The following is a 23,971-nucleotide window of genomic DNA, read 5'->3' as shown; positions in this document are numbered from 1 at the left end:
AATCGATCAACGGGAAACAGGTGCGAGACTGCCAGCTATGCATCACCGCCATTCAAATATCGGCGCCGATGAAGAGGTTTTAAATATGTGCATATTTTCACAGATAATCGCATCCGTCATGCTTTCTTTTCCCTTTTCAACGACAGCCAGTATCCACACTCGGCTCTTCACATTCGAGTACCTGGCATCCCGGTGTTGTCACACGGGCTTGAGAATTCTCTACTTCCACTCCATGTAGAATACGTCAATGGAGAATTTGCACGAGAAGGTTTTATTGCTTCCTACAAAAAAGCTCGATGAACTAAGTTTATAGTATTTTTTTCAATGTTTTCTCCTGAAATGGGAGAGAAAAAGATTGACAATGAGAAAATTTACAGATTTGTGACGTCGTTCGTAGGGCTGCATTTTCTATATATAAGGTCGTGCAAAAAAATTTTTTTTCACCATGACTGCACATAGCTTATTTGGAGTGGAAGCGAATATAGGGCGATGTCACGTCATGAAATGGTTCACTTTTCTAACGCTGCGTTTAAGTCTCCAAGATTGCTGTGTGTTTTTTGAACATTACAATTATAATTGAAGGTGCTGATCCCCCCCCCCCCCCCCACCACCACCATAGCTATCAAGGCTTACAGGACTGGAAGCATCGGAGTTGGCTAGTCATGAAATGGTTTACTTTTCTAACGCCGCGTTTAAGTCTCCGAACTTTCCTGTGTGTTTCCCGACTCATTGGACGCATATAATTAACAAATTAGATACACATACGCACATGTCACCTTATAGCACTCTCTGGTTCTCTATGACGCCCAACCGTCACATTCCCTCATCGATCCAAACCATCCAGGGATCGAGCACTTTAGCATTTCTGGTTCAATCCCAACCCTTTTATTGGGCACCCTCTACGCCCTCTCCTACGAGAAACTCAATCTAAGGCCCTTTTCAGCTTACTGTTTCCTGTTACTCCCTGAACATGACTACACCATATTAGTTCTTTATTTTCAGTTAAAATTTATTTTGCCGAGCACCTTAGACGTATTTACACGTATTTACACATGATGCACTGAAAAAAATAATCGGTGGGATTTACCAGAGTTTGGGTGTTATTTACCATACTGTCTACTTGATTTTTTACACAGTGAAGCTGCAGCATAGTTACCAATATACCGGTATGGTAAATAACACGATACGGCTGACACTATGCGACACAGTGCCAGTGTGGCGTTCCCGACTGACTAGTATGGTAATTTCAAGCATCCAGATGCTGCGACAAACCTTGTAGATTCTAAAATCCACTCATCTTATATTATTAAATGCTTTTGATGAAAGTCGTGGATATTTTACTTACATCTTACTTTTAGAAATTCCGTTACATACACAATCAATGGCAGTTAAAGACAGTTTCAACGAGAAATAGCAGATAATTGCTTCACTGATTTCAAGTAAATGATACCAAAACCATACTTGTTATTCGCGTTAAGGTATCATTTACAGACTAAATCAGATCCACGGAAAATTTAATTGCATATAATAAATAGATAGTTCAAAATATACCCACAAAAAGACACTACATGAAAATCCAATCGCACGGTTCACGGTGGGGCAGAAGCTGCCAAATTTTGCTTAAAGTTACAGTTAAACATCAATCCCACGCACATTTGTCTCTTCATCTGAGTATGTTGAGCTTCGAAAATTTTAACAAGAATATAGATATACCTACGAACGAAGTATTCAAAAATCACTTCTAGTCGATTATTTTCAAATTACTTCCGCACTTTTATGTTTTCGAAATGACTTTACACAGAACCGATATTCACTGGATTGCAGAACAACTTTGCGAAGGTTTTCAAATTTTCAGGATTCCTTCACTTTGCAAGCCAGATTCATTGTAGCAACTCCTAACCTCCAGAAATTGGTCGATACGAATAACGAAAAAATCTCAGAAAATGTATGTGGCAGATCAATATAGATAGATTCGAAGAGAAGACGGTAGCTTTAGGGACAATTCGAACACAAATTTGGGCAAATTACGCGTGGATTCACATGGATTAATATGGATCAATAAAACACAGCCACGGACTCCGACCCTCAACGTGATAAATTTATAACTGACAAACAGACAAACGAAAAATGGCGGACCACAGACCGCAGCGCAGTCAAGCGGGAGCTCTCACCACGCTGACTATACCAGTATGGTAAATTTAACCTACCAACACCATGACCAGTCGCATACAGATGCCTACAGATATCAAACGCAAGTGTTACCATGTTATTCCATACTTTTAACTCATCGTATGGTAAAAAATACCCAGCTGATGGTGAGAAATACCTAAACGATGGACAGACACACCTAACTGATATTTACAATCCGGGTATGGTAATTTTTATATCGAGTATGATTCTCACTTTCATCTAGATGCTTAAATCGACCATTATTTGGCTTTTTATCACCATATTTTTTTTTACTATACCATTATGGTCAATCCCACTTCCACTTTTTTTTCAGTGTGACTCACACTTTTACAGGCCACTGAGAACGCTCTTGGAAATGCAAGAAGGAACCCTTCGGATATTTCCAGTTCCTCCTTTGAGAGTTGACTTTTTCGTGAACCTTCGATCTCTATATTCAACATCAGGCAATTAGAACTATCTATCACAATATTTGTAAAAATACCTACGCACAATATTTTAGGACCTCTAAAATACCGATGGCTAAATTTTGTAAATGCGCATCTCCGCTTATGTTTAATTCGTCCCTCTTTGACTTAAAGGCGCATGTCAATTTTCCCGTGAGCTTGTTTACCGTATAAATCTACGCTTTTGGGGGCCTATATGGAAATAGAGGTACGCCCTTACGTCGACGTATTGATTAAAAGGAAAATTAAAAGTAAGTCTGTTTTTACGTTCAGTCGAACGGATTTACGCGTAAAAAATTACGCCTGTAAAACCTTTTATCTACCCAAACCCACCATTTTGGCTACTCATCAAGCAATGTTCAGTTAGCCACAAAGCCGGAGCATACCATACCTTTGCTCCAGACCTATCCTTACACAAGATAAATTCAGGCCAGGTCTACTAGTTAAATAGATTGGTTATACTTGAGAAGGTAAAATTTGAATGGATCAGTGCTGTATAATAATGGCATATAAATTTGTTTAAATTCATGTTTTTATGGTGGAATAAGAACATCTGTACAAACGTTGAGTCTCTAAGTTCGAAACTAACGGAGATTTATTGAGCTTTGGAAAGAGAGAAATAATAAAACTTCATCCACCATCCCGGCATCATATACTTCCGCCTCTTAACTTTGGATGCTTTTTCCTCGATTTTTTCAACATGTGTCAATCATAAAACCAAAATCTTCTTATTCTTGTTTTCTACTTAATCCGAGACCATAAAAACATGAAATTGTCAGAAATCCAACTGATCAGTGAATTTCGTGGTTTTCTGCTTCATAATGAGTCAGTCCCTTATTTGTGACAGCGTTATTTTCCGGGTTTTTTATTACATGAAACTTACTGAACATACATTTACTGTGATGTTTAAAATATTTCCGAGATATTTCACATTTTGTATATAATTTTCGCTTTTTTTACTAATGTACAATGGTGTAATACTGCGCTGGTGCATGTAAAGGATTTTTATCGAGAATTGGCAATCTTTGCCGCATCCCATAGACCACTTTCCAAGCTGACTTTCCACGCATTCTACAAACGTAATCACAGCAGCGTCTATGACACTTATGCATTCTCTATATGTATTCTAGTCATTATTATCACATTGTGTGACTGTTAATCGTAAGTGAAATAGCTTGCAAGTACACAAAGTTCTCTAAATCCCTTAATTTTTTAAGAACTTCCACATTTTCCAAAAATTCGTTCAAATTTGAATTGAAAAACTCAGTTTTCGATGTTCAGAAGCAAAAATATCGTCAGTAATGTGGAGTCAAATAATCTTTGGTTTGAGTGATTGATAGTGAGAACCGTTAGTTGAAAAAAAAACCAAAAGAGGAATCCTAATAAAAAATCTACTCTTAAAGGACTGACTAACTTTGAGAACTTCCAAAAATTGAGGAACAATTGGACGTCTTTAAATAAAAGGGAACTACAAAATCCATTCTGATATGAGCCCTGAGACCCATAAGAATACATGCATAACAGGGCTCATGTCATAATGAATATAGCTCTATTTGATTTAAATGCGTCCAGCTTTAAGTATAATCTCATTATTTCTTGAATCAGTATGCTCAAAAGTTTACCACACTATTTTCCAGACTTTACCAAGTCATACTGGAAATATGAAAGAATCATTTTCATCTTAAAATGACTGTCCCGAGGTCTATTAGTTCTTTTCTTTGAGTGAAATAATATTTTGAAGGGAAATATAGATGTAATTAGATTCATTTTGATGCAATGGCATTATTAATAACAGAAATAAGAACAAAAAATACATATAGAATTTAAATAGTTTTATTATACAAATTAATACAAGATTTGGAATTAAATTTAGAGAGGAAAAACAAGAGGAAAAGAACATGGGTGTTAACGGGAGGTGAACTGTTAGAAAGAAACAAATAAATAAATTAAATAAATAAATAGATAAGAAGGAAGCGATATAAAGAGGGTAGGAATCTGGATAGACGGGGGAAAGTGTTGAGAAAAATTCTAATCTGATCATTGATCATACACTTTATGAACTAATAACAAATCACACAAAGTCCACAGACAAACATTCAACAATTTTACAAAGTTCGAGGAGCACTCAACCATTTACAGATATGTCATAGAATTTCAATAATACAAATCTTTGGAATCGGCACTTAAGTATACATTACAAATTTATTTGTAAATAAAATCCGTCACTTAAATGTTTAAAACTCCTATGACTCAGATTTACAACATAGAAAATGTATAAATTATAAATTAAATAAATTAATCAAAGTATTACACAAGTTGAAATCCAGGAATGGCGGGAATATTACAGTCCTGTCATCAATTGCAAGAGTTCAATTTCACGTATATACAAGAGCATTGGCAGCAAATTGTCCCGTATGCTGGGAATACAATTTCTATGACCGAGTTGATTTTAGCAATTTGAGAAACACATTATGGCTTTTTTACAACATGCATTCCACGGACATTACCAAGTATGACAAAATACTAATTATAATAAAGGCTTAACTCATCTAAGAGTTAAAGATTTTGATTTTTGTGTCTCTAACACGATATCCCCTACAGCTAACTTGCCAATAAGACAGTAATCTTAACAATAAAAAAACACAATGATAATCTCCTGCGCTTCCTTCATTCAACTTAAAAATTGCATAGAATCTGATGCAAGAACAACAAACTATCAATTGGAGAACGAGGTGGACTGAGAGGTTGGATCGATGTCATTAATTATGATTTTATAATCTCCGATGTGTAACTTGATCTCAGAGAAAACACAGAACAAATGCGCCTGATGATTTCTCCTCGTTTGGTAATATAAAATTTATTAGAGTGTATTCACCATCCAATGTGTATGATGAGCCTTTTCCGAAGATGCATCTGCCTTGGAAAATAATTTTATTTTGAAAAAAATGATGAACATTGGACTTTTCTTTATGTATTCTTTATAGAGTTTCGTTCAGATGTAATTAAAATAAAAAGCACTTGAAAGCCCTACTCTGAAGGAGGAAAAACTGAAATCACCAATACGGTCAATTGTTTAAAATGATTCTGAGCGACACATTTAGTTTAATAAATTCTAGGAAAAAAACTGTTATTTCCTCCTCATCAAGTAAGATTAAAAATAAAGTCTTTGGACTTTCAGTGTATTCACTACAAAATGAGAACAAGCATAAGTAGAGAGACAAATTTTAAAATAAAAATTAAAGAGAGAATGAATGAAACACTGGAGGAAACAGGTCGAATTCAGGTTTTTTTATTTTTCTTATGATCCGGGACTCTTAAAATGTCTCACTTTCATTCACGAAACGATAGTTTTATCTAGAAAAGTTGGTAAATTAACCTTCATTTAAAGTTTCTACTGAAGTGGGAGTTATGTTTCAAGCAATAATAATTCTTACATTCAATGATAGTTGAAAATATTCAAGATGACTGCTGACATTCTGCATTCTTTTTGGAGATATTTGTAGAAAACAATTTATGCTAACGCGCAACTACTCGTGTGTATAACTATTTTTTTACACTTCTTAACTAATGTAAAGTAAGTTAGCAAGCGATATTTTTTACAGATGCTTACGGTTCAGTCAGTTAGCATTCTCTATTGAGAGCACCGTCGGTCATTTACATTGGTAGAATGAAAAACCTTTTATGGAGTCAGTTCGTTTTTATACTTCTGAACAAAACAAAGCTCAGCCATTTTCACAATAAAATCCTCCAGATTTACAAAATAGATCATAATTGGATAGAATTACGAGCCCCTTGTTGATTGGTGTAGTTTTCAACTCAAGAATTTTTTTTTATTGGTGTACCTTTTTATTACGATATAAATTGATGTTAAGTTATCGGGTTCGTTAAAAAAAATTACTCAATATTTATGGCTTTACTCTGATGTACAAACTTCACTGAGTTTTGTTTATTTCTTTGAGGAATTTTCTATATTTTACTCCATCCTTTGGTATTATTGCCTTCCTCTTTTGTGTAAACCATTCGCACAATCTTGCATAGATGGTACTATGCTCATTAAGAAACGATGTCATCATTATTGGAAGATCAAAACTACTTCACAGAACTGACTCTATAAGCTCAGAGAGGTGTAAACATTTAAAAATACATAAAAATCTAATTTATTGAATTTGACTGTTAAGCATGTCAAAGCTCCAATTGATAATGGTCCAAACAAAGTGGTATATTTAGAAATGGCTAAATTTTTCAAAACTTGCACGACGCTTGATTCGCGTGACCTAGATACGTCCATTGCATTATTCGCGATCAAAGATTTCAAACAATATATATTACAGTCGTTTCCAATTTGAGAAAAATTCGATTTCACGGCCGTGAAGATTTTTATGTAGATGAACTTATGGTAATGATGGTTCGTGAGCAAGTCTAAAGATTTACTTCCCCTATGGATTCTCATTGCAATGTATAAAACATCCAGTAATGCTTTCCGGAAGTCTGTCGATCACACATCGTATCTTAGGTAATTGTCGTTATTACCTCATTGAGAAAATGGTCCGTGTTAAACGGATAGCTGCCTTCGTACAATAAGGCTGGGTGAAAAAGACTAGAGAGTTTTCCTTGAAAGATTGCCGATGATGAAAAGCTTTAATGATTCAAGTAAGAATTTAAAAATTAATCTAAAATATTTAATCTGTTCAACTGAAGTTTTAGAGGACCGCTTGGTTACATCATCGACAATCGCTCGAGAAACTGAACCTCTTAGGACCAAAAAATTCATTGAAAAAAACAATCGCGTGAGGCTATAATCCTTATTACATATATTGAAAAAAGTTTTCTGAATGTTCTAACGCGTTGACACGCGGGCCACAAATAAGGTAATCCCTGATTTAGAACTAAATTGAAGGATTGAACAGAAAATTTTAGACTTCTGACTGAAAAAGTAAAATGACCAAAACTTAATTAGAATATAGCAGTTTGTGAAAATCGTAACTATGAGGCTATTTAGAGAGTTTCAAGGCTGTAACAATCGTGAAAATAATACCTCCTCAATGATCTTCTGAAGTTCGAGAAAATAATCAATGATCAACTAAGTAATGCTAACAGATTGCTTAAAGGTTCGTTTTCCCTTGCTTTACCTGGAATTTCGTGTCAAAATACTCAAGATTCCAGGTAAAGAAACAAAAATTGACCATGACAGTCTGGCAACGCTGCTGCGTTAATGATCATTGAAGATCTTAGCTCTGAGGATCATTGATGAAGTTTACATTTTACTAGAATATGATTTCCAGTAACCTTAGTTTTAAGTCAGAAGCCTAAATTTTCCCGTGATAATCTATGAGGACCTCCTAATTTTAAGTTCCTAAACCAGGGCAGGTCCTGTAAAACGCCCTTTTCATACGGCGACGCGTCATCGCTTCGTTCGGCTCAAAATCAACTCAACACGCCAACTTCCCGCTCAACACCGGAATCAATGCTGCCGTGCTAAGGAAGAACGCCGTATGAACATTCGAGAGTTGCCAAATTTCCCTCGATAAAACACGTATTTTTGACAACATTCATGCATATTTTTCCTTGAAATTTTCAGATATTTTAGAATTAATTGTGTACAAAATTGTCTGAAAATTTTGGAAAATAATATTCGCAATTTTCCCAGTAAATTCAGTTTTTATCGGAGGAAATTTGGCAACGTCTGAAGGCTCATACGGCGTTCCTTAGCACGGCAGAATGGGATTCCGGTGCGGGGAAACGCTGCGGGTCGATTCGAGCCGTATGGAAAGGGAGACATGGCAAATTATAGTATCACTAACTGGTCACTTTGACGAATTCGGAGGGGTCGAAGCCGCCGTGGACGAAGGTGGCGGTCATTCCCTTGCGGTCGAGGGTCCGGACGCGGACGAAGAGGAAAGCGGCGACAAGGCACGCAACGACTAGGATGGCCAGGAGCATGGATAGCCCGGCCACGAAACTGGACACACTTATACATATACTGTCGGCCTCCGTGGTCCGAGAGGAAACCACAACCGTCTCGTTGCTGGCGCTCCCTACCGGGTTCAGGGCGAAGTTTACGTCCCCAGGGGCGACCACTTGAATAGTTCTACTAGTGTTTACATCAGTCATTTCTTGAGCTTCTCTCTTGTAGACGTGCGACACGACGATGGTGCGCACGATCTCCGGCGATCTCCGCCGCCTTGGACTACTGTCGACCGGGATCTCGACCGACCTTGGTCGACCTCCCAGAACGGCGAGGTTGCCTTCGTCGTCGACGGTTCCTTTCCGCTTGACAGTCGTGTATGTGTTCTGGTGACCGGGTAGTGGTGGAGGAGGTAGGTGAATGTCGTTGGCTTCGTTGATGCTATTGCTGGGCGATGTCTTCTGCGTGGAGAATGTGGCGGGTGTCGTTCCGTTGCCATTGTTGTTGCCGTTGCCATTGTTGTTGCCGTTGTTGTTGCTGTTTCCGTTTCCACTCGGGGGTGGCACGACTTCGGATTTCTGCTCGGAGTAAGCGCCGGTGGGCCCTGAGGGATGCCTGGGGTCTGGGAAACCAAGACCGCCGTAGTCGGGTACTCCGTATTCTTGGTGTGGCACGCCTTGAGGTGGAGGAGGAGGTGGTCCGTACTCTCCGCCGCCGATGCCGCCGAGCTGGGGTCCGGCGTAGTCGCCGCCGCAGTGGGGTTCAGGGCAGTTGTAGCGACACACCTGGATGACACACTGGAAGTGGACGTTCATGGAGTCGGGGAACTTGAAGGCTTGGAAGTAGGCGAAGGAGACTACGGAGGCGGACGGCCCGAAGTTCTTGATCTTCTGGAACTTGGACATGATCTTGTGTCGGATGACGCAGCCGTGCTGGTCGACGAGCTGGATGGGGGCGCGTTTCCCGTCGTGGGCGACGCAGTTGCGGACGAGCATGTCGAACTTGTTCTCGTCGTCCTTGATGGCGAGGACCATGGTCATGGTCTGGCCGATCTTCACGATGCCGGACACTTCGGAGGCCCAGGGTCCCTTGCCGACTTGGATCTGCATCCAGCACTGCAGGTTGTCTCCGAGGAAGTTGGCGGTGACGGCGTGGAGCATGTCGACCTGAAAGGGCCGAAACGTCACGGCCTTCTCGTAGAAGTCGTACCAGGTGCAGCGGAGCTTCCTGGCCTGGTCCCAGACTTCTTGGACGTACGGGTCGTACTGGATGATGATGGTGTTCTCGACGTAGCTGCCGCTGGGCGTCGTGTAGCCGCCGTGAGCGTTGTGGTTGGCTGACGAGGACATGCCGCAGCTGTTCAGGAAGATCTCGAACGTCGCGCTCAAGTGCCCGGTGCCTGGTTTCAGGTGCACGCAGTGAGGATCGCTGTAGAATCCTGAAACAAACGAAAAATAACCGATTAAGAATACATTGCCGGAAATTTCTTGAATTTCAACATCAAAATTTTTTAAAACATTTTTTTTACTTCTATGGACTTCCATTCAGTATATACACAAACATCTTTCTGCAAACGTTTCAGGGAGGAGGTTTTTTTTTTTCAAAGGAGTTAAATAACATCTCGAGTACCAATCAGCAAAAATATTGAATGAAACGAAGTGAGTATTCCTTCATTTTGGTGCGGTATACGATTTGAAGCTTAAAACACGTTGAAAGGGAAACAAATACTCAAATCACCGCCGATGCAAAATTTTGAGGGAACAATTTTAATTACAGTTTTTAAAGATAAATAGACCATAAGGTCATTGACTTTAATCTTAATTTGATTAGCGCTGTAGCATCTTGAGCAGATGACTCTTTTTTATTTTATTTTTAATGATCCTTGCGTTATCGAATTTTTAAATTAAGGAGTTAACGGTCACACTTTCAGAGTGTGTCCATAATTTCATACAATTTGCCTAGAAATGAATATTCCAGTGTTTTTACGTACACTTTCTCAACTGACTCGATGATGATTCTCCCTTGAGAAAAAAAAGAAACCCTTACAATAATTACGATATGAGAAAATAAAATTGAATATACTCTTATACAACTATTTTGCTCTCGGGAATAAAATCGTCATTTGGAAGCCATGATGTTCCTGAAGAAACATGTATCTAGATCGTCCATGCTTCCATGAAATGTTCTGCTTGATCCGATTCTCAGGCGAGCGTTCCTTGCGAACGAAAGTCGAGCCCCTAACAACGTTTTGACACCTGACCGATCTCTCCGACGCGCAACACTTTTCACCAAATTATCCTGATTTAAAGAAGAAAACTTTCGATTTACTTTTACTTATTTTATTAATGAGGGGAAGAGGCAGAGCTTGGATTGCAGCTCGAGTAATTGTTATGAAAGTTAATGCAACCCTCATTTGAGCCGCGCTGTGAAAAATGTCGAGTCACGGCGAAACCCACGGGCCACTCAACAGGAGTTTCTATCGGGATATTGACTGCCGGCCGGTGATCTATGAGCCATTTCGCATCCAATAATCCCAGCATGGAGGCGTGCAGCACAACTCCGCCGTGCTAGGCAAAAATGACGTATGAGCATTCGCGTGTTGCCAAATTCCCTCCAAGGTAGATTTACACAGGTATGGAAAAGTTGAAAATTTCCCATGAGCCTCAGTACGTGTCACATGACCTCGTGACGTAGGTTAAGGGGCCCGTTTTTTAATTAAATTACAATCAAATTAACATTCAAACGTTTGTGCGTTTAAACGCTGAAATTAATATCGTATAACCAAAATTGTGCAAAAAATCCCACAAAATTTTGACAAACGATAAACCGAACATAATAAATCAAAATAATCAAAACATACAAAATGGCTGACGTTAAGGGGCCGCTGGAGAGCCAATCAGAGGCCAGTTGTTCAGTTCTGTCCATACCTGTGTAAATCTACCTTGAATTCCCTCTTAGAGAACGTTAAAGTTTGAGAAAAGTTATGTATATTTTTCCTTGAAATTTTCAGACCCTTTAGATCAAATTACAAACGAGATCCTCAGAAAAATAGGAAAAGAAATATTCACGAATTTTCCTAAAAAATCGTGATTTATCGAAGGATATTTGGCAACACCTGATGGTTCATACGACGTTCTTGCTTACTGCTGCTCACTGCATCGTCCTCGGGTCCGAATGCTCTACCGCACACGGCATTTTCGCTCTTAATGCTATTCCGGATCTTCTCACGCGAAAGTCGATTTAGTACTTTATTGGACGTTTGATTACTCTTATATTTGGTGTGCGAGGATTCTTCTTCGATCTCTCGTCATCAATTTTCACGCTCTCCTTGGAAATTGTTTTTATTTAGGCTCATTTGAACGCCTCTGGTTTTACGCGTAGGTATTCAAGTGGAAGTCTCTGCCTTTAAGGAAAAAGCAATGAAGCATGATTATTTGCTGGATACCATGTGTTAACTCTAATTGATCTATATTATGAAAATTAAGGGCTATAATTTCTAGTTCATCCGTAAAAACACTTCCGGCCGTAGGAAAACTAATGGCACATACGTCGTTTCTGAACTGAGTCAGAAATTGTGGTTCCTATTTTCAAATTGTGATCTAAATTATGGGACGAATCTTTAAAAAAATTAAAATGTTTGAGACTCAGAGATCCTTTGGTTTACATTTTGCCATGAGGAACCACTGTCTCTGGCTCTTCATAAAAGCACTTTCCTGCATGGGGAACCAATAACTTATAGGTTTTTTCTAAAAAGAGTAAAAAATGGTTGTTCTTTATTGTAAAATGTGGTCCCTTTATCCGTCGTTACCGCAAAAAATGTGTATTGAAAAGGCTACCGAAAAAAAAAATCTCCCTTAAACTTTGCTGCTAAAATTTTTGAACGCGTAAAGATAATTCTCAAAAAATTTAAAAAAAAGGAAAACACGAGCGAAGATCTGTGCCATCGCAGTCGAAAAAAAGTACGTTTTTACTTTTAACATAATCGATATTCCTGATTTATCATCGATGCCTAAGTTTTGACGTTAAAATTTGCTTAAAATCCATGCCATCCATTTGAAAATAAGCATTTTTTCACCTTTAACCATCGATATTCCCGATTTCTCACCGATATCGATGCCCAAGTTTTGACCTTAAAACCCGCTCGTCTCAAAGTTAATCATACCGCGAACTTTCTCTCGGAGGCCATGCGTTACAGAATGCTAACTAACCTGAAAACCCTCCTCTTTGTCGAGCGCATCCAAAAGGGATGAGCACGGACAGGTTTGCTTGAGGAAAAGTACACATCTCACGACCGTGCTTTTTTTTCGCTATTTTTTTTCTTTTTACTTTAGCATGAAGTGAGGTGAGCCGCGGCATCCAAGAGCAGGCCGAAGCTGATCAAATGCCCGGGCTAGGCTCGACCGGCCGCACTTTCTCCTCATTCTTATTTAAGCACGAATCCGCACGCTGCGCCGCACAGTGGACCCAGTCAATCAGAGACGTCGGGCATAAAACTTTTGACTTAAACTGCAAAGTCTGATGTTTATTTCGTCACATTTCAAATTCCCAGGGGTGCTTTTGGAAGTAAATTTTGCAAGGAAACCAATAAAACCAATTTTAATACCTCAAAGTTTTGTATGAACGGATAGAGTACCTAAATAGAGAGAGTATGGCCACTTCGGTTTCCACCTCTGATTGGCTCAGCCATCTTTGGCTGGATGGAGCCTTCTAGGACCCAAAAATAGCGGACGCTGTAATTTAATGTAATACGAAATGACTCAAGATGTAGTTTTCTTTGCTTATCGCAACGAAAAAACTCAAATGCACTATTTCGACTTATTTACATAGTTCTACGGCTAATTGGGTGCAATTTTTGAGAAAAATCATCGTGCATGTAGTAAGGTTGGCAGCAAGTGCGGTCGGTGATAACCGTCAAAGTTGGCAATGACCCCCTCCCATCCTTAAAAACCAAAAAAGAGCATTGCCATTTTTGGGTCCTAGGCCCTCCATGGGGCCCAGTGGCCATACTCTCCCTATTAAGGTACTCTATGAACGGAGTTATAAGCTTTTAAAGTTTCCCAATTTCGTCCGACCTCTCCAATTGACTCGGTCGACTGAGCGGCGCGGCGCCGGAGCTGAGCATCCACTCGCGAGTGACCCTAATACCCATTGAGATCCATTCAATATTTGTACGGTAATAGAAGCCCACGCTCAACGTGAGCCGCTCATCGAATTCCCACGATTAATTCGGCTCTCGTCTCGACGGATCCAGTTTATTTGCCGATCAATCATTTCACCCCAACAGCCACTCATCGCCCGCCGTCCATCGTGATCGCCCACACGTTTTTCGGGCGCTGTTGCTGTTTTTTGCCCGAATTTTGCTCTCGCTTAATTGCATCCGAAGGGAGAACTCGGGAATAGCTCGGAAATCCGGCAACGTTGCATCGAAGTTCAGGTGCCTGCCATCTAGATCAATTTTAAATTTATGTGTAGTGCAATTAAAGGTGAAAATAACTGAAATTTGCCCCCGATACATCGAATTTTAATGGATAATTTGAGAATATCCCAGAGTCGTGGCAGCATTGCCTTGAGGCTCAGGTGCATCTAGATCATTTTATTAGGTGTGGTGCAATTAACTGTAAAAATAAGGCCCCAATACATCGAATTTTATAGGATAATTTGAGATTATCCCAGAATCGTGGCAGCATTGCCTTGACGTTCAGGTGCATCTCGATCATTTTTTTAGGTGCGGTGCAATTAACTGTAAAAATAAGGAAAGATGTGCCCGTAATACATCGAATTTTTATAGGATAACTAGAGACTTTCCCGCAAAACTGGAAACGATGCCTAAAGATTCAGGTGCCTGCCATGTAGATTATTTTGAAATCCAAGCGTGGTGCAATTATTATTAAATGTAAAAATAAGTAAAATTTGGTCGCAATACATCGAATTTTATGGGATAATTCGAGAATATCCCGGAATCGTGGCAGCATTGCCTCGTTTTTCAGGTGCATCTAGATCATTTTTTTAGGTGTGGTGCAATTAACTGTAAAAATAAGGGAAAATCTGCCCGTATTATTATACTGAATTTTTAGGAGATAACTCGAGAATATCCTGCCAAACTGGCAACGATGCCTATAGACGCTCAAGTGCTCGCAATCTACATCATTTCTCTTCTTTTTCTCTCACTGCGCGTCAGAGTACAAAATTATGCGTGGTGCAATGAAAGGTGGTTGTGAATAATGACGCAAGTGTCGGGAGCTCATGAGCTTTCAAGCCGGTGAATTATATTAATCTTTTTTTCCGATTGGTTCAGAGAGTTCTGGTTTAATGATCAATTATCGAATTCAGATTACAGTCTGGTAATATCGATTGGAATTTTAATGGCACTGCTTTTTATTCGAAAAGAATAGTTTACTTTTCTACCCCTGCGTTAAAGTCTCCAGAGGGTCAATCACTGAACATCAATCTGCAAGGTCTCCAGTCGATTCATAACTTTCAAAAATGTCTTTATAGATCTAAAATTCTGTAATGAAGCGACTAAGGTTCAATAAACGGCCCTCACTCGCGTTGTTTAACAGGTTAAAATTGCTCACCTTTCGAGAAAATCATGCCATAGAATGGCCGATCGAACTCGATGTTGACACGCATGTGAGTTTTCTCACACTGCACTTGGAGATGTTTGATTTGAGGCTGGTCCGGCGTGGCTAGCGGCCAGGGATCATCTGGGCCAGGCCCTATCCCATTCCCTGAAGGGAGGGGCCCCGGTCCTGGGGGCAGAGGGGGCCCATAGATCCCTCTGTGTTCCAAGGGTAGTGCTGCAGCATCTAGGAGTGGCGCATCGCTGGTCACACTCTGAAAACAAACACTGCACATTAAAACGGGACTTCAGTAGTAATATTGAAGATACACGATCAAAGATGGAGAAGGATACTTCTCTAGTCGCAGTCACCACCAAGAAAAATTTCATCTCAACGATAGCATCATCGAGAATAAATAGGGAATAATATCCGCCCTTCATCCCCTATCAAAGACAATTGTTTTCTCCTTCAATTTCACGGATAAAAGGGGAGGGGCCAAATCCCAACTTGAACATTTCCGATGAACTGGGGTAGTACCTCAATTTATTGTGGTAGTTACCCGATAAATTAGTGGGCGTTAACCCAAATGTTGCGGTACTACCAAACGTAATCAGAAATGTCCTTATCGTCCAACAAATTGGGGTAGTACCACAATTTTAGGGGATGGCCCCTGACACTTTTTTCCGTGTTTGACATGCAAACGGTTAATTACGTAGATCAGACGATTTATTTACTTTCTCAGAATATGAGACGTCACGTTTGCATGTGGGAATTCCTTGCCCCAGCAGATTTGATGCTGACACTGACTTTACATGCAGATTTTTATTTTCACGTATCAACGAAGAATCACAGCTTTAATGTCAACGGTCCCTCACGAAAGTGAAAATACTTGAAGTAGTTCACTAGTTCAACATGACAAAGGTCATGCCCGAAATCCGTCCGCAAGTCAGGATGTTCCAAGCTTCGTTGCCGTAAAATACACAAAACCCGGAAAATGCTTTTGAATTCCGATGGCTTAAGCTATTTTTGCGTGAAATTCAGCAACAATGAGCCAGAAGCTTTGCGTGTCACACACGTAAGCGTGCATTTCGAGTCCACGCGGAGCTCCAAGAGGATAATTATTGCACAATATGTTGCCGGAAGAGGAAGCGCTTGACTCAAAGAGCATTAGAGTGCAGGAGTAATATACGAGCACATCATCGAGATTCGGCATCAAAGCTTGGGACACGGAGAGTCACCGGTAGAATGCGTGGAAATCTCTAAGTGCATGCACCGACCGTTTTTAACTGCCAAATACGAATGGTAATACAGTTCATTTCAACTGCGCCGAATCTGGGACTCCGTTACATTGTTGCCACAAGGGGTTAAGTTGGATAATTCGACATGCTTGATTACACTGTTAAAAAAACGGAGTGAGACTCAGCACAAGCGCGAGTAAGAACGGGCCCTCACTTCGCCGGACCGAGGAGTCACTCCGACGGAGAATCGGCTGGACGGATTTTGGGTGCCGTACGCATAGAAATCACTCCGACGCCGGACGGATTCGCGGGAGCCGCAAATTTAGGGGTTCGCAGCTAGGGGATGGTGGAAAGGGGTTAATTGTGGAAATAATTTTTGAAACCATGAAAAATAAAAATAATGAAACCATTGGTACGTGATTTAACCGATTTTGAAGGTTAGAAATTTTCTACCTACCTGGGAATTGAACCCGGGACCTACCTAACACTAACCGACGACCCTACCGATTGAGCTATAGCGAACGATGCATGAATAGTGACGCAAAAACGGTATTTAACGTCGATTTGAACGGGCCGCTAAGATATTTCAATCTACCTGGATTTGTCCGTGTATTTAGTTTACTTTACTATATTTTTTAACTATATTTTATCGTTTTACTTTGTTTTATTTCCTTGTTGTCTCTATTTTTTCTTCACTCTATTTTATTTTTTCAAGCACTTCATTTTTTTTTCTTTAATTATTTACTTCTCATTCCTTTACTTTGTTTTATATTTACTGTGATTTCTTTTAATACTTCATCATAATTTTTGGACTTCACTTTACTCTTAAAATTCATTCTATTCTTTAACATCATTTAGTTGTTTCCCTTATTTTATTTTTTTCTTCATCTCCTTGCTCCCTCTAATTATTTACTTCAATTTAGTCTTTGACTTCATTTTATCATATATTTGATTTACTTTATTTTATTTCTTTTCTATTGTCTCTGTTATACCATAATTTCGACTATTCTATTATTTCCACTATTCTATTATTTTTTCTATTTTTTTCTCTTTAAATTTTTCATTTTCATTCTGAGAGTGGTAGGCTTAAAGGGGAGAAGAGACAGTATATAGCGCTAGTGCGAGGGAGAGAAGGTGCGCGTGACTCCGGGCCGTACTGCAGCTCCGGTGCGGAGTGCTTTGACTACACATGCAGCCCGTCTCAGCACCTACGCGCTGAACCGCACTCCCGTGTTCATTCTCACTCCGGATTTTCCGTCGGACGGAATCAACGATTTTTAACAGTGTAGGAAGGTTTCATCGAACTGAAAAGGCGAGGAATCACTGCAGGATTTTATTCCTCGCATTAACTTTTATTTCATTCTAGTCTAAGAGACTGGTCTTGAGTTTTGGGGCTTCTATCATGTGTTGTAAATGATGTTGATGAAATGATGTGTAAATGTTGTAAATGTGTTGTAAATGAGGGTGCGTTACAAATCGGAAAGAGATGGACAGAAAAAAAAAACAGAAAGTGAAGCAGAGAGAAAATGGGAAGAAAGGGATGAAAGAAAGGAAGGCGAGGAAGAGGAAAGCTATAAAGAAGGGAGAGGAAAAAAGATAAAGAACGAGAGAAATAAGAGGAGGAGGGTGAAGAAAGGAATAAGAGGAGGGATGAGAAGAAAATGAAGAAGAAGGAGTAGAAGAAGAGGACTACAACAAAGAAATAGAAGAGGAGGAAGAAGATGAAGAAGATGAATCAGAGGAGGAGGAAGGAATAGAAGAGAGATACAACGAAAAGGATAAAGAAAAAATTTTATAAGGAGAGGAGGATAACGAGGAAAAAGAAATAGAATAAGAGGGATCTAACGAAGAAGAACAAAAAGAAGGAGAGAAAGGGCAATACCTTGTGAAGACTACGTATCAGTTGATACGTATTTATTTTATATACGTATTTATATATCACTATTGATACGTACACTGGAAAGTTTTCCAGTGTTGCTTAGACTGTGCAGATTTTTTCCTTTCAGTTTGCCACCAAAAACTATAAAAATCCTGTCGAAATTCTCACCCTTAAAATCTGATATAATTTTTCCATATAAATTTTAGGTATGTGTACTCTATTAGTTTTTTACAAATCATCTGCAAAGTTGCACAATTGGAGCAGCATTGGAAAGCTCATACGATGTCTCTTTGAGGAATGGATCCATTCGTGGCGGCCTCCTCTCTCGGAACCTCTGATTTCTGTTCCGAAACCCTGGTTTTTCTTGGGTGTGTCCGGCGATCTCTTTTCTACCGGATTGGGAAACTGGATACGGGTGACTCGGGCATACGCGGCTGAGCCACCGGCCACCGGGTGACTGAGTGAGAGCGAGTGTGATGTAGGGGCTTTCACTCGGAGGCATGCACCCGGCCGCCCGTCCCCGTCTCCGTCCGGCCGCGGCCGACCGTGCCGGACCCCAAGTCTATGCTTCATGTTGATGCTCGGCCGGAGCACGCCCGTAAGTTTTTGAGAGTTGTAATTAGAACGGTCCGACTGACGAATTTGACTGCCGAGCCTGGACGCTTCCCGCTTGCATCCCGCGCGAAGCACTTCGTTGTCGGCTTGCCGCCACACAATGGAACGAGTCGGTGGAAGGAAACTGACAAAATTTTGAAACTTTAAAAGCTCATAACAGTGTTCATACAAATGAGAATGAAAAGGTGTTTGAGGTTCTAAAAGTAGCTATATTGGTTTCCCCGTGAAATTTTCTTCTTGAAACACCCATTAATATTTAAAATGTGATGAAATAACTTATACATTTGCAGTTTTAGTCAAAAATGTTATGTCCGACCTTTCTGATTGACTCGATTCACTGTGCACCATGGTCATGATTACAGGATTCGGAGTTTCCCAGACAATAGAGCGTAAAGACTAGAGTGCTGATACAGCAGAGTGTGGACACTTCAAAATATGGAGCTTTCAGGGCTCAAAAGGGCAGTTTCTAATTTTTGCATCAGATCAGATGAAAATCAATCAAATGTTCAGTTAGAGATTCCCGAGATTCTCCTGGATAAAATGCAATTTTCGCAGAGAAATTTGGCAGCATTGAAATGGAGGGCTTAGAGGACAAGGTGTATAAGTGTAGTTTTTGAGGAAAATGAGATATTACTGATTTCAAGTAAAACTAGCCTTAATGCATTTTTGAGAAAAATTCGCCCCCGAATTCCAATTTTTTAGCATCTTTTTGATCAAACTAACTTTTTGTCAGTTTGATCATTCTTTCCGCCATAAGGATCCATGCAATTCCGAAACTTCGCTCACGTTTTTATCAAAATACCAAAAACTGCACTCTGCGCCTTGTCCGCCAAGCCCTCACATGTAGTTACATTTTTTCGGGAAGGAAACGATAATCTGTTCCATTTTCGTCTCTTTTTCTCGTTTTTGATTCACCTTTTCCCTCATCCTTTCTTCTCTATTTTACTCTTTCCCTCTCCCTTTTTCCCTCTGTTCTTCCATTTTCCCACCCTTTTTCTCCTTTCCTCATCCTTTCTTCTCGTTTTTACTCTAGTTCTTCCTCTCCCCTTTCCCCTCTGATCTTCTCTTTTACCAAACTCTTCCCATTTATCAACGTATTTCGTATATATTTCATAATATTTATTTTTTTTCATTTTTTATTTTTATTCTTTAACTATTTGTGACCAATTCGAGCTGAAACCCAAGGGGCTGAAACGGGATGGCTGAAAGGCAAGTTGGGCAACATGGAAGGAGGAAGGCGAAATGAGGGACACATTTATTAGCCCGGTCGGGCGAGTGGCAGGCGGGTTGAGCCTCGGAATTAGATTCGTTTCGCACTTGGAATATGCGGCGGCGGTGGCGAGACGCGCGAGTGAGACGCGCGAGTGGCGCGAGGGCACGCCACTCCTCCTCTCACCAGCATGCATCAGCTCGCCTATGATAAATTGGACTCCAGCGCCAACCTGGATAGGCTTTTTAAGGTGTTTCACACTCTCCTGACCTTCATTCTCGGCTCCGTCATCTCATGTCCCGGGGTGTTCCAAAGATCAAAGCTCACCCGAAAAATTGAGTTTCTCGATTTTTTATTCGCGCCGTTTCGTTGGTGAACATGCATCGGATGCAGCTCGAAAGGAACGGGTTTCTGACTCGAATTTAATAGAGTCAGATGTTATGGGTGTTTGAACATTGGTCAGATGGGGGCCTATCGGAAATCCAAAGAATCACTGAAAAAAAAAAAAAAAACACATTGGATCTAGAGTCCAGACTCTCAAAAACATCGACAAGAAAAAGGACTCTTGATTCAATCAGATTTAAGCTTAAATCAAGAACCAAGCCTCTTAATTTGAGCGGATTTCTTTTTGATTTAAGCTTAAATCTGATTGAATCAAGAGTCCTTTTTCTTGTCAATGTTTTCAGAGTCTGGACTCCAGATCCAATGTGTTTTTTTCCAGTGATGTGACGAAGAAATAAGAAAGGTGGAAGAAGAAGAAGAAGAAGAAGAAGAAGAAGAAGAGGAAGGAAGAAGAAGAAGAAAACAAGAGGAGAAGGTAGAAAACATGAAAGAAGAAGGTGATGAAGAGGCATAAGAAGAAGGAGAAGAGTAGGAAGACTTTCTGAATAAAATAAAATTAATAAATTGTTTTTCTTCGTCTTTTTTCTCCTCTTCATCCTATTCCGTATTTTTCAGCTTTCTGCCTTATTATTCCATCCTCTTCCTACCCACTCATTTCCTAATTTTTCTCTGCATCGTTTTCTCCTTTCTTTTCCACCTCTTCTAATTCCTATAGTTCATCGTCTCCTCTTTCTTCTTCTTCTACCTCTTCTTCTATGTCTTCTGATTTCAAATTCAGCGGATATCTCTCAGCTGTCATCTGATATACATTATTAGGAATTTCAAGTTATTGCACAAAAAAGAAAAAAAAACACTCCATACGACCTTATTGCATCGCATTATAGCAAAACTCGAATTTTAAAGATCTAATAAGTCTATCGGCCTGAGGTTACAAAATAAGGAGCAGAGTTTTTTGGCAAATAAAAAGAGTGCTTGTTGGTTCCTTGGAAGAAATTGGAAATTTAATTGTTCCTTGAACATTTTCAAGAGTAAATTAGATAATGAATGCACTTTGAGCCCAACGGTTTGGAATTACATCGATGAGGTGAACTTTCACTGATTTTTTTCCATTTATCTGAGCAACGTCATTCAATCCTGGGTTTAAATTTAAACGAGATCTCAATTAATCTTTGGGTAATCCAAATAAAAAGTGAAGGAAGCGCAGAAAAGGAAAGATAATGTAATAAGGAGAAATGACAGGTTTCTAATTTGAATACGTTCAAAGGAAGACTTCGCGTTGAAGTAAATTAGCTGAATCGGTTCCGTAAGTTGTTCCAACTTCTTTTCAGGCTTCCAATTTGCATTGCAAAGAGCAAAAAACTCCTGCTGAAGGCAAATTATCACTCGCGGTAATTTGCGTTCACCGTTGACGGTTGAAAAACCACTTTTACTTTTAACTTTCATCCGTTTTTCTCACGTGCATTTAATTTTTGTGTTGACTAAAGAATTTACCGTGCAAAAATTGCCAATGGCAAATTTTTAAGATGATCCTCAAACTTGTTACTTTTAAGAAGATCAGAACAATTAACTGGACCCTTAACATCTTCAAATTCAGCATAGGTAACTGATATCATACTTACGTTTGCGTCATTTGAGATTATTAGACTTTATCTGTAGCAATTGGTGATAACTTTTAGTTTCTGAGATTTCTGTAAGTTTCATACACAATTATGGTTTTCCACAATCCATTGAACATCGATATATAGATCACACCAATGCGCTATTGCTTTTATAAATTCGAACAATCGGGGGCAGAGTAAGGTTATCCTCTATACCCCTATAATGCCAACGGGAACTCTTTTTGCCTACCTTCTCAAATGGAGGTAGGTCTGTTTACGGGAACACGCCGCGTTCCTGGATTGGAATCCCAGATTCCTTATTGCCGGAAGTGACGAGTTTCCCTCTGTGATGTGCATAAATATAGAATGAGCAAGTAAACAACCGGGGGGAGGGGGGGTCTAACAATTCTTGGTGGACAAGAGCCTTCAAAGGGTTCGCACCCACGATCGAATTTGTTTAATTGATTTCGGCGAAGCTTGCAAATCACTGCGGAGGAAAAAACCTCAGAGACTTAAACGAAGGAGTAGGAAAAACAACCGCGTTTCGCGCCTTCTATGTTATGTGTTACGCGTTGCTCTTAGGATTTTATGGTATGAAGTACGATTTTAACTTACGATTTTATTGTATAGATCAATATTTTTACTCGTGTTATTTTGCAAAATGGTACTAATCGTCATTATTTATCGACAGTGGCTTCAAGGCAAGTTTCTCTCGAAACTATGTAAGTCATCTTTTGTTTTCATAATCATACTAGTTTTTGTTACAAATGACACAAAGGACTATCGGGGTTTCTCCCTAAATGACCTCAATGACTTTTTTTTTTTTTTTTTTAAATGAAATGACTAATCCTCGGTTCCGATCTTGTATTTATTTTTGGCCGAGAGAACGTATAGATTTTCTTTCAATTCAAGTTGTAAATTCTACGATCTTATCAAAAGTGGACGCATTGTTGTAAGTGATGCACTCTGGGAAAAAAAAAACACATTGGATCTAGAGTCCAGACTCTTAAAAGCATCGACAAGAAAAAGTACTCTCGATTCAATCAGAATCTAGCTTAAATCAAGAATAAAGCCTCTTAATTTAAGCGGATTTCGTTTTGATTCAAGCAAAAATCCGATTGAATCAAGAGTATTTTTTCTTGTCGATGTTTTCAAGTGTCTGGACTCTAGAAGATCCAATGTGTTTTTTTTTCCAGTGCATATATTTCAAAACGAACCTACCTGACAATTAAATATTACATTGCACTCGGGTAGGTTTTTTCTTTTCTTTTTCTCTTTCTTTCTTTCCCTTTTTCCGTCTTTTATTCTTTCTTCCTTTCCTACTTTCTGTCCTTCTTTATTTCTTTCCTTCCGTCTGGAGTATCTGGAGTACTGTCAGAGCATGTCAAGAAATGCGGCACCAGAGATGCTGTGGCAAAGTGACAATTAAATATTACATTGCACCTGGGTAGGTTTTTTCTTTTCTTTTCCTCTTTCTTTCTTTCTTTCCTTTTTTCTGTCTTTAAAATTTACTTCTGAATACTCATCCTGTTAAACTTTTTGAATTTATGCGCTCCACTAATCTCAAAATTTAACCTTTCCCTCAACCTTTTTGTATTTTTACTGATATTTCCATGTAAATTTATTATTGTTATTGCCCTCTTTAGAGGTGTAAATGGCCTTAGATGCTAAAGCACCGCTTTAAAATAAAATTATTTTACTACTACTAAAACTTTTTGAATTTATGCGCTCCACTAATCTCAAAATTTAACCTTTCCCCTCAACCCTTTTGTATTTTTACTGATGTAACCTTAATTTCCATGTAAATTTATTACTATTACTGACTTCTTTAGAGGTGTAAATGGCCTTAGATGCTAAAGCACCGCTTTAAAATAAAATTATATTACTACTACTACATTCTTTCTTCCTTTCCTACTTTCTGTCTCTACTTTCTGTCTTTCTTTCTTTCTTTCTCCCTTTTCTACTTTCTGTCTGTCTTTCTTTATTTCTTT

General features: G+C 39.3%; 1 protein-coding gene across 3 annotated transcripts in view; it reads right to left on the bottom strand.

The window, feature by feature from the left end:
* Window positions 1-4,450: 4,450 nt before the first annotated feature.
* The window catches only part of LOC109040867 (transmembrane protein dusky-like), a 95,968-nt gene continuing 76,447 nt past the window's right edge, over window positions 4,451-23,971 (bottom strand). For all 3 annotated transcript variants that reach the window (XM_072300686.1, XM_019056959.2, XM_019056960.2), the window contains 2 exons: window positions 15,114-15,372; window positions 4,451-9,976 (listed from right to left, as the gene is read on the bottom strand). In XM_072300686.1, coding sequence (XP_072156787.1) covers window positions 8,430-9,976; window positions 15,114-15,372 — 1,806 coding nt within the window. In that variant the 3' untranslated portion in view covers window positions 4,451-8,429. The remainder of the gene's footprint in view (window positions 9,977-15,113; window positions 15,373-23,971) is intronic.

The sequence above is a fragment of the Bemisia tabaci genome, chromosome 5, assembly GCF_918797505.1.
Source record: "Bemisia tabaci chromosome 5, PGI_BMITA_v3".
In the NCBI taxonomy this organism is placed as follows: domain Eukaryota; kingdom Metazoa; phylum Arthropoda; class Insecta; order Hemiptera; family Aleyrodidae; genus Bemisia; species Bemisia tabaci.
The sequence above is the reverse complement of the archived record's forward strand: the minus strand, read 5'-3'. Positions and strand labels throughout refer to the sequence as shown.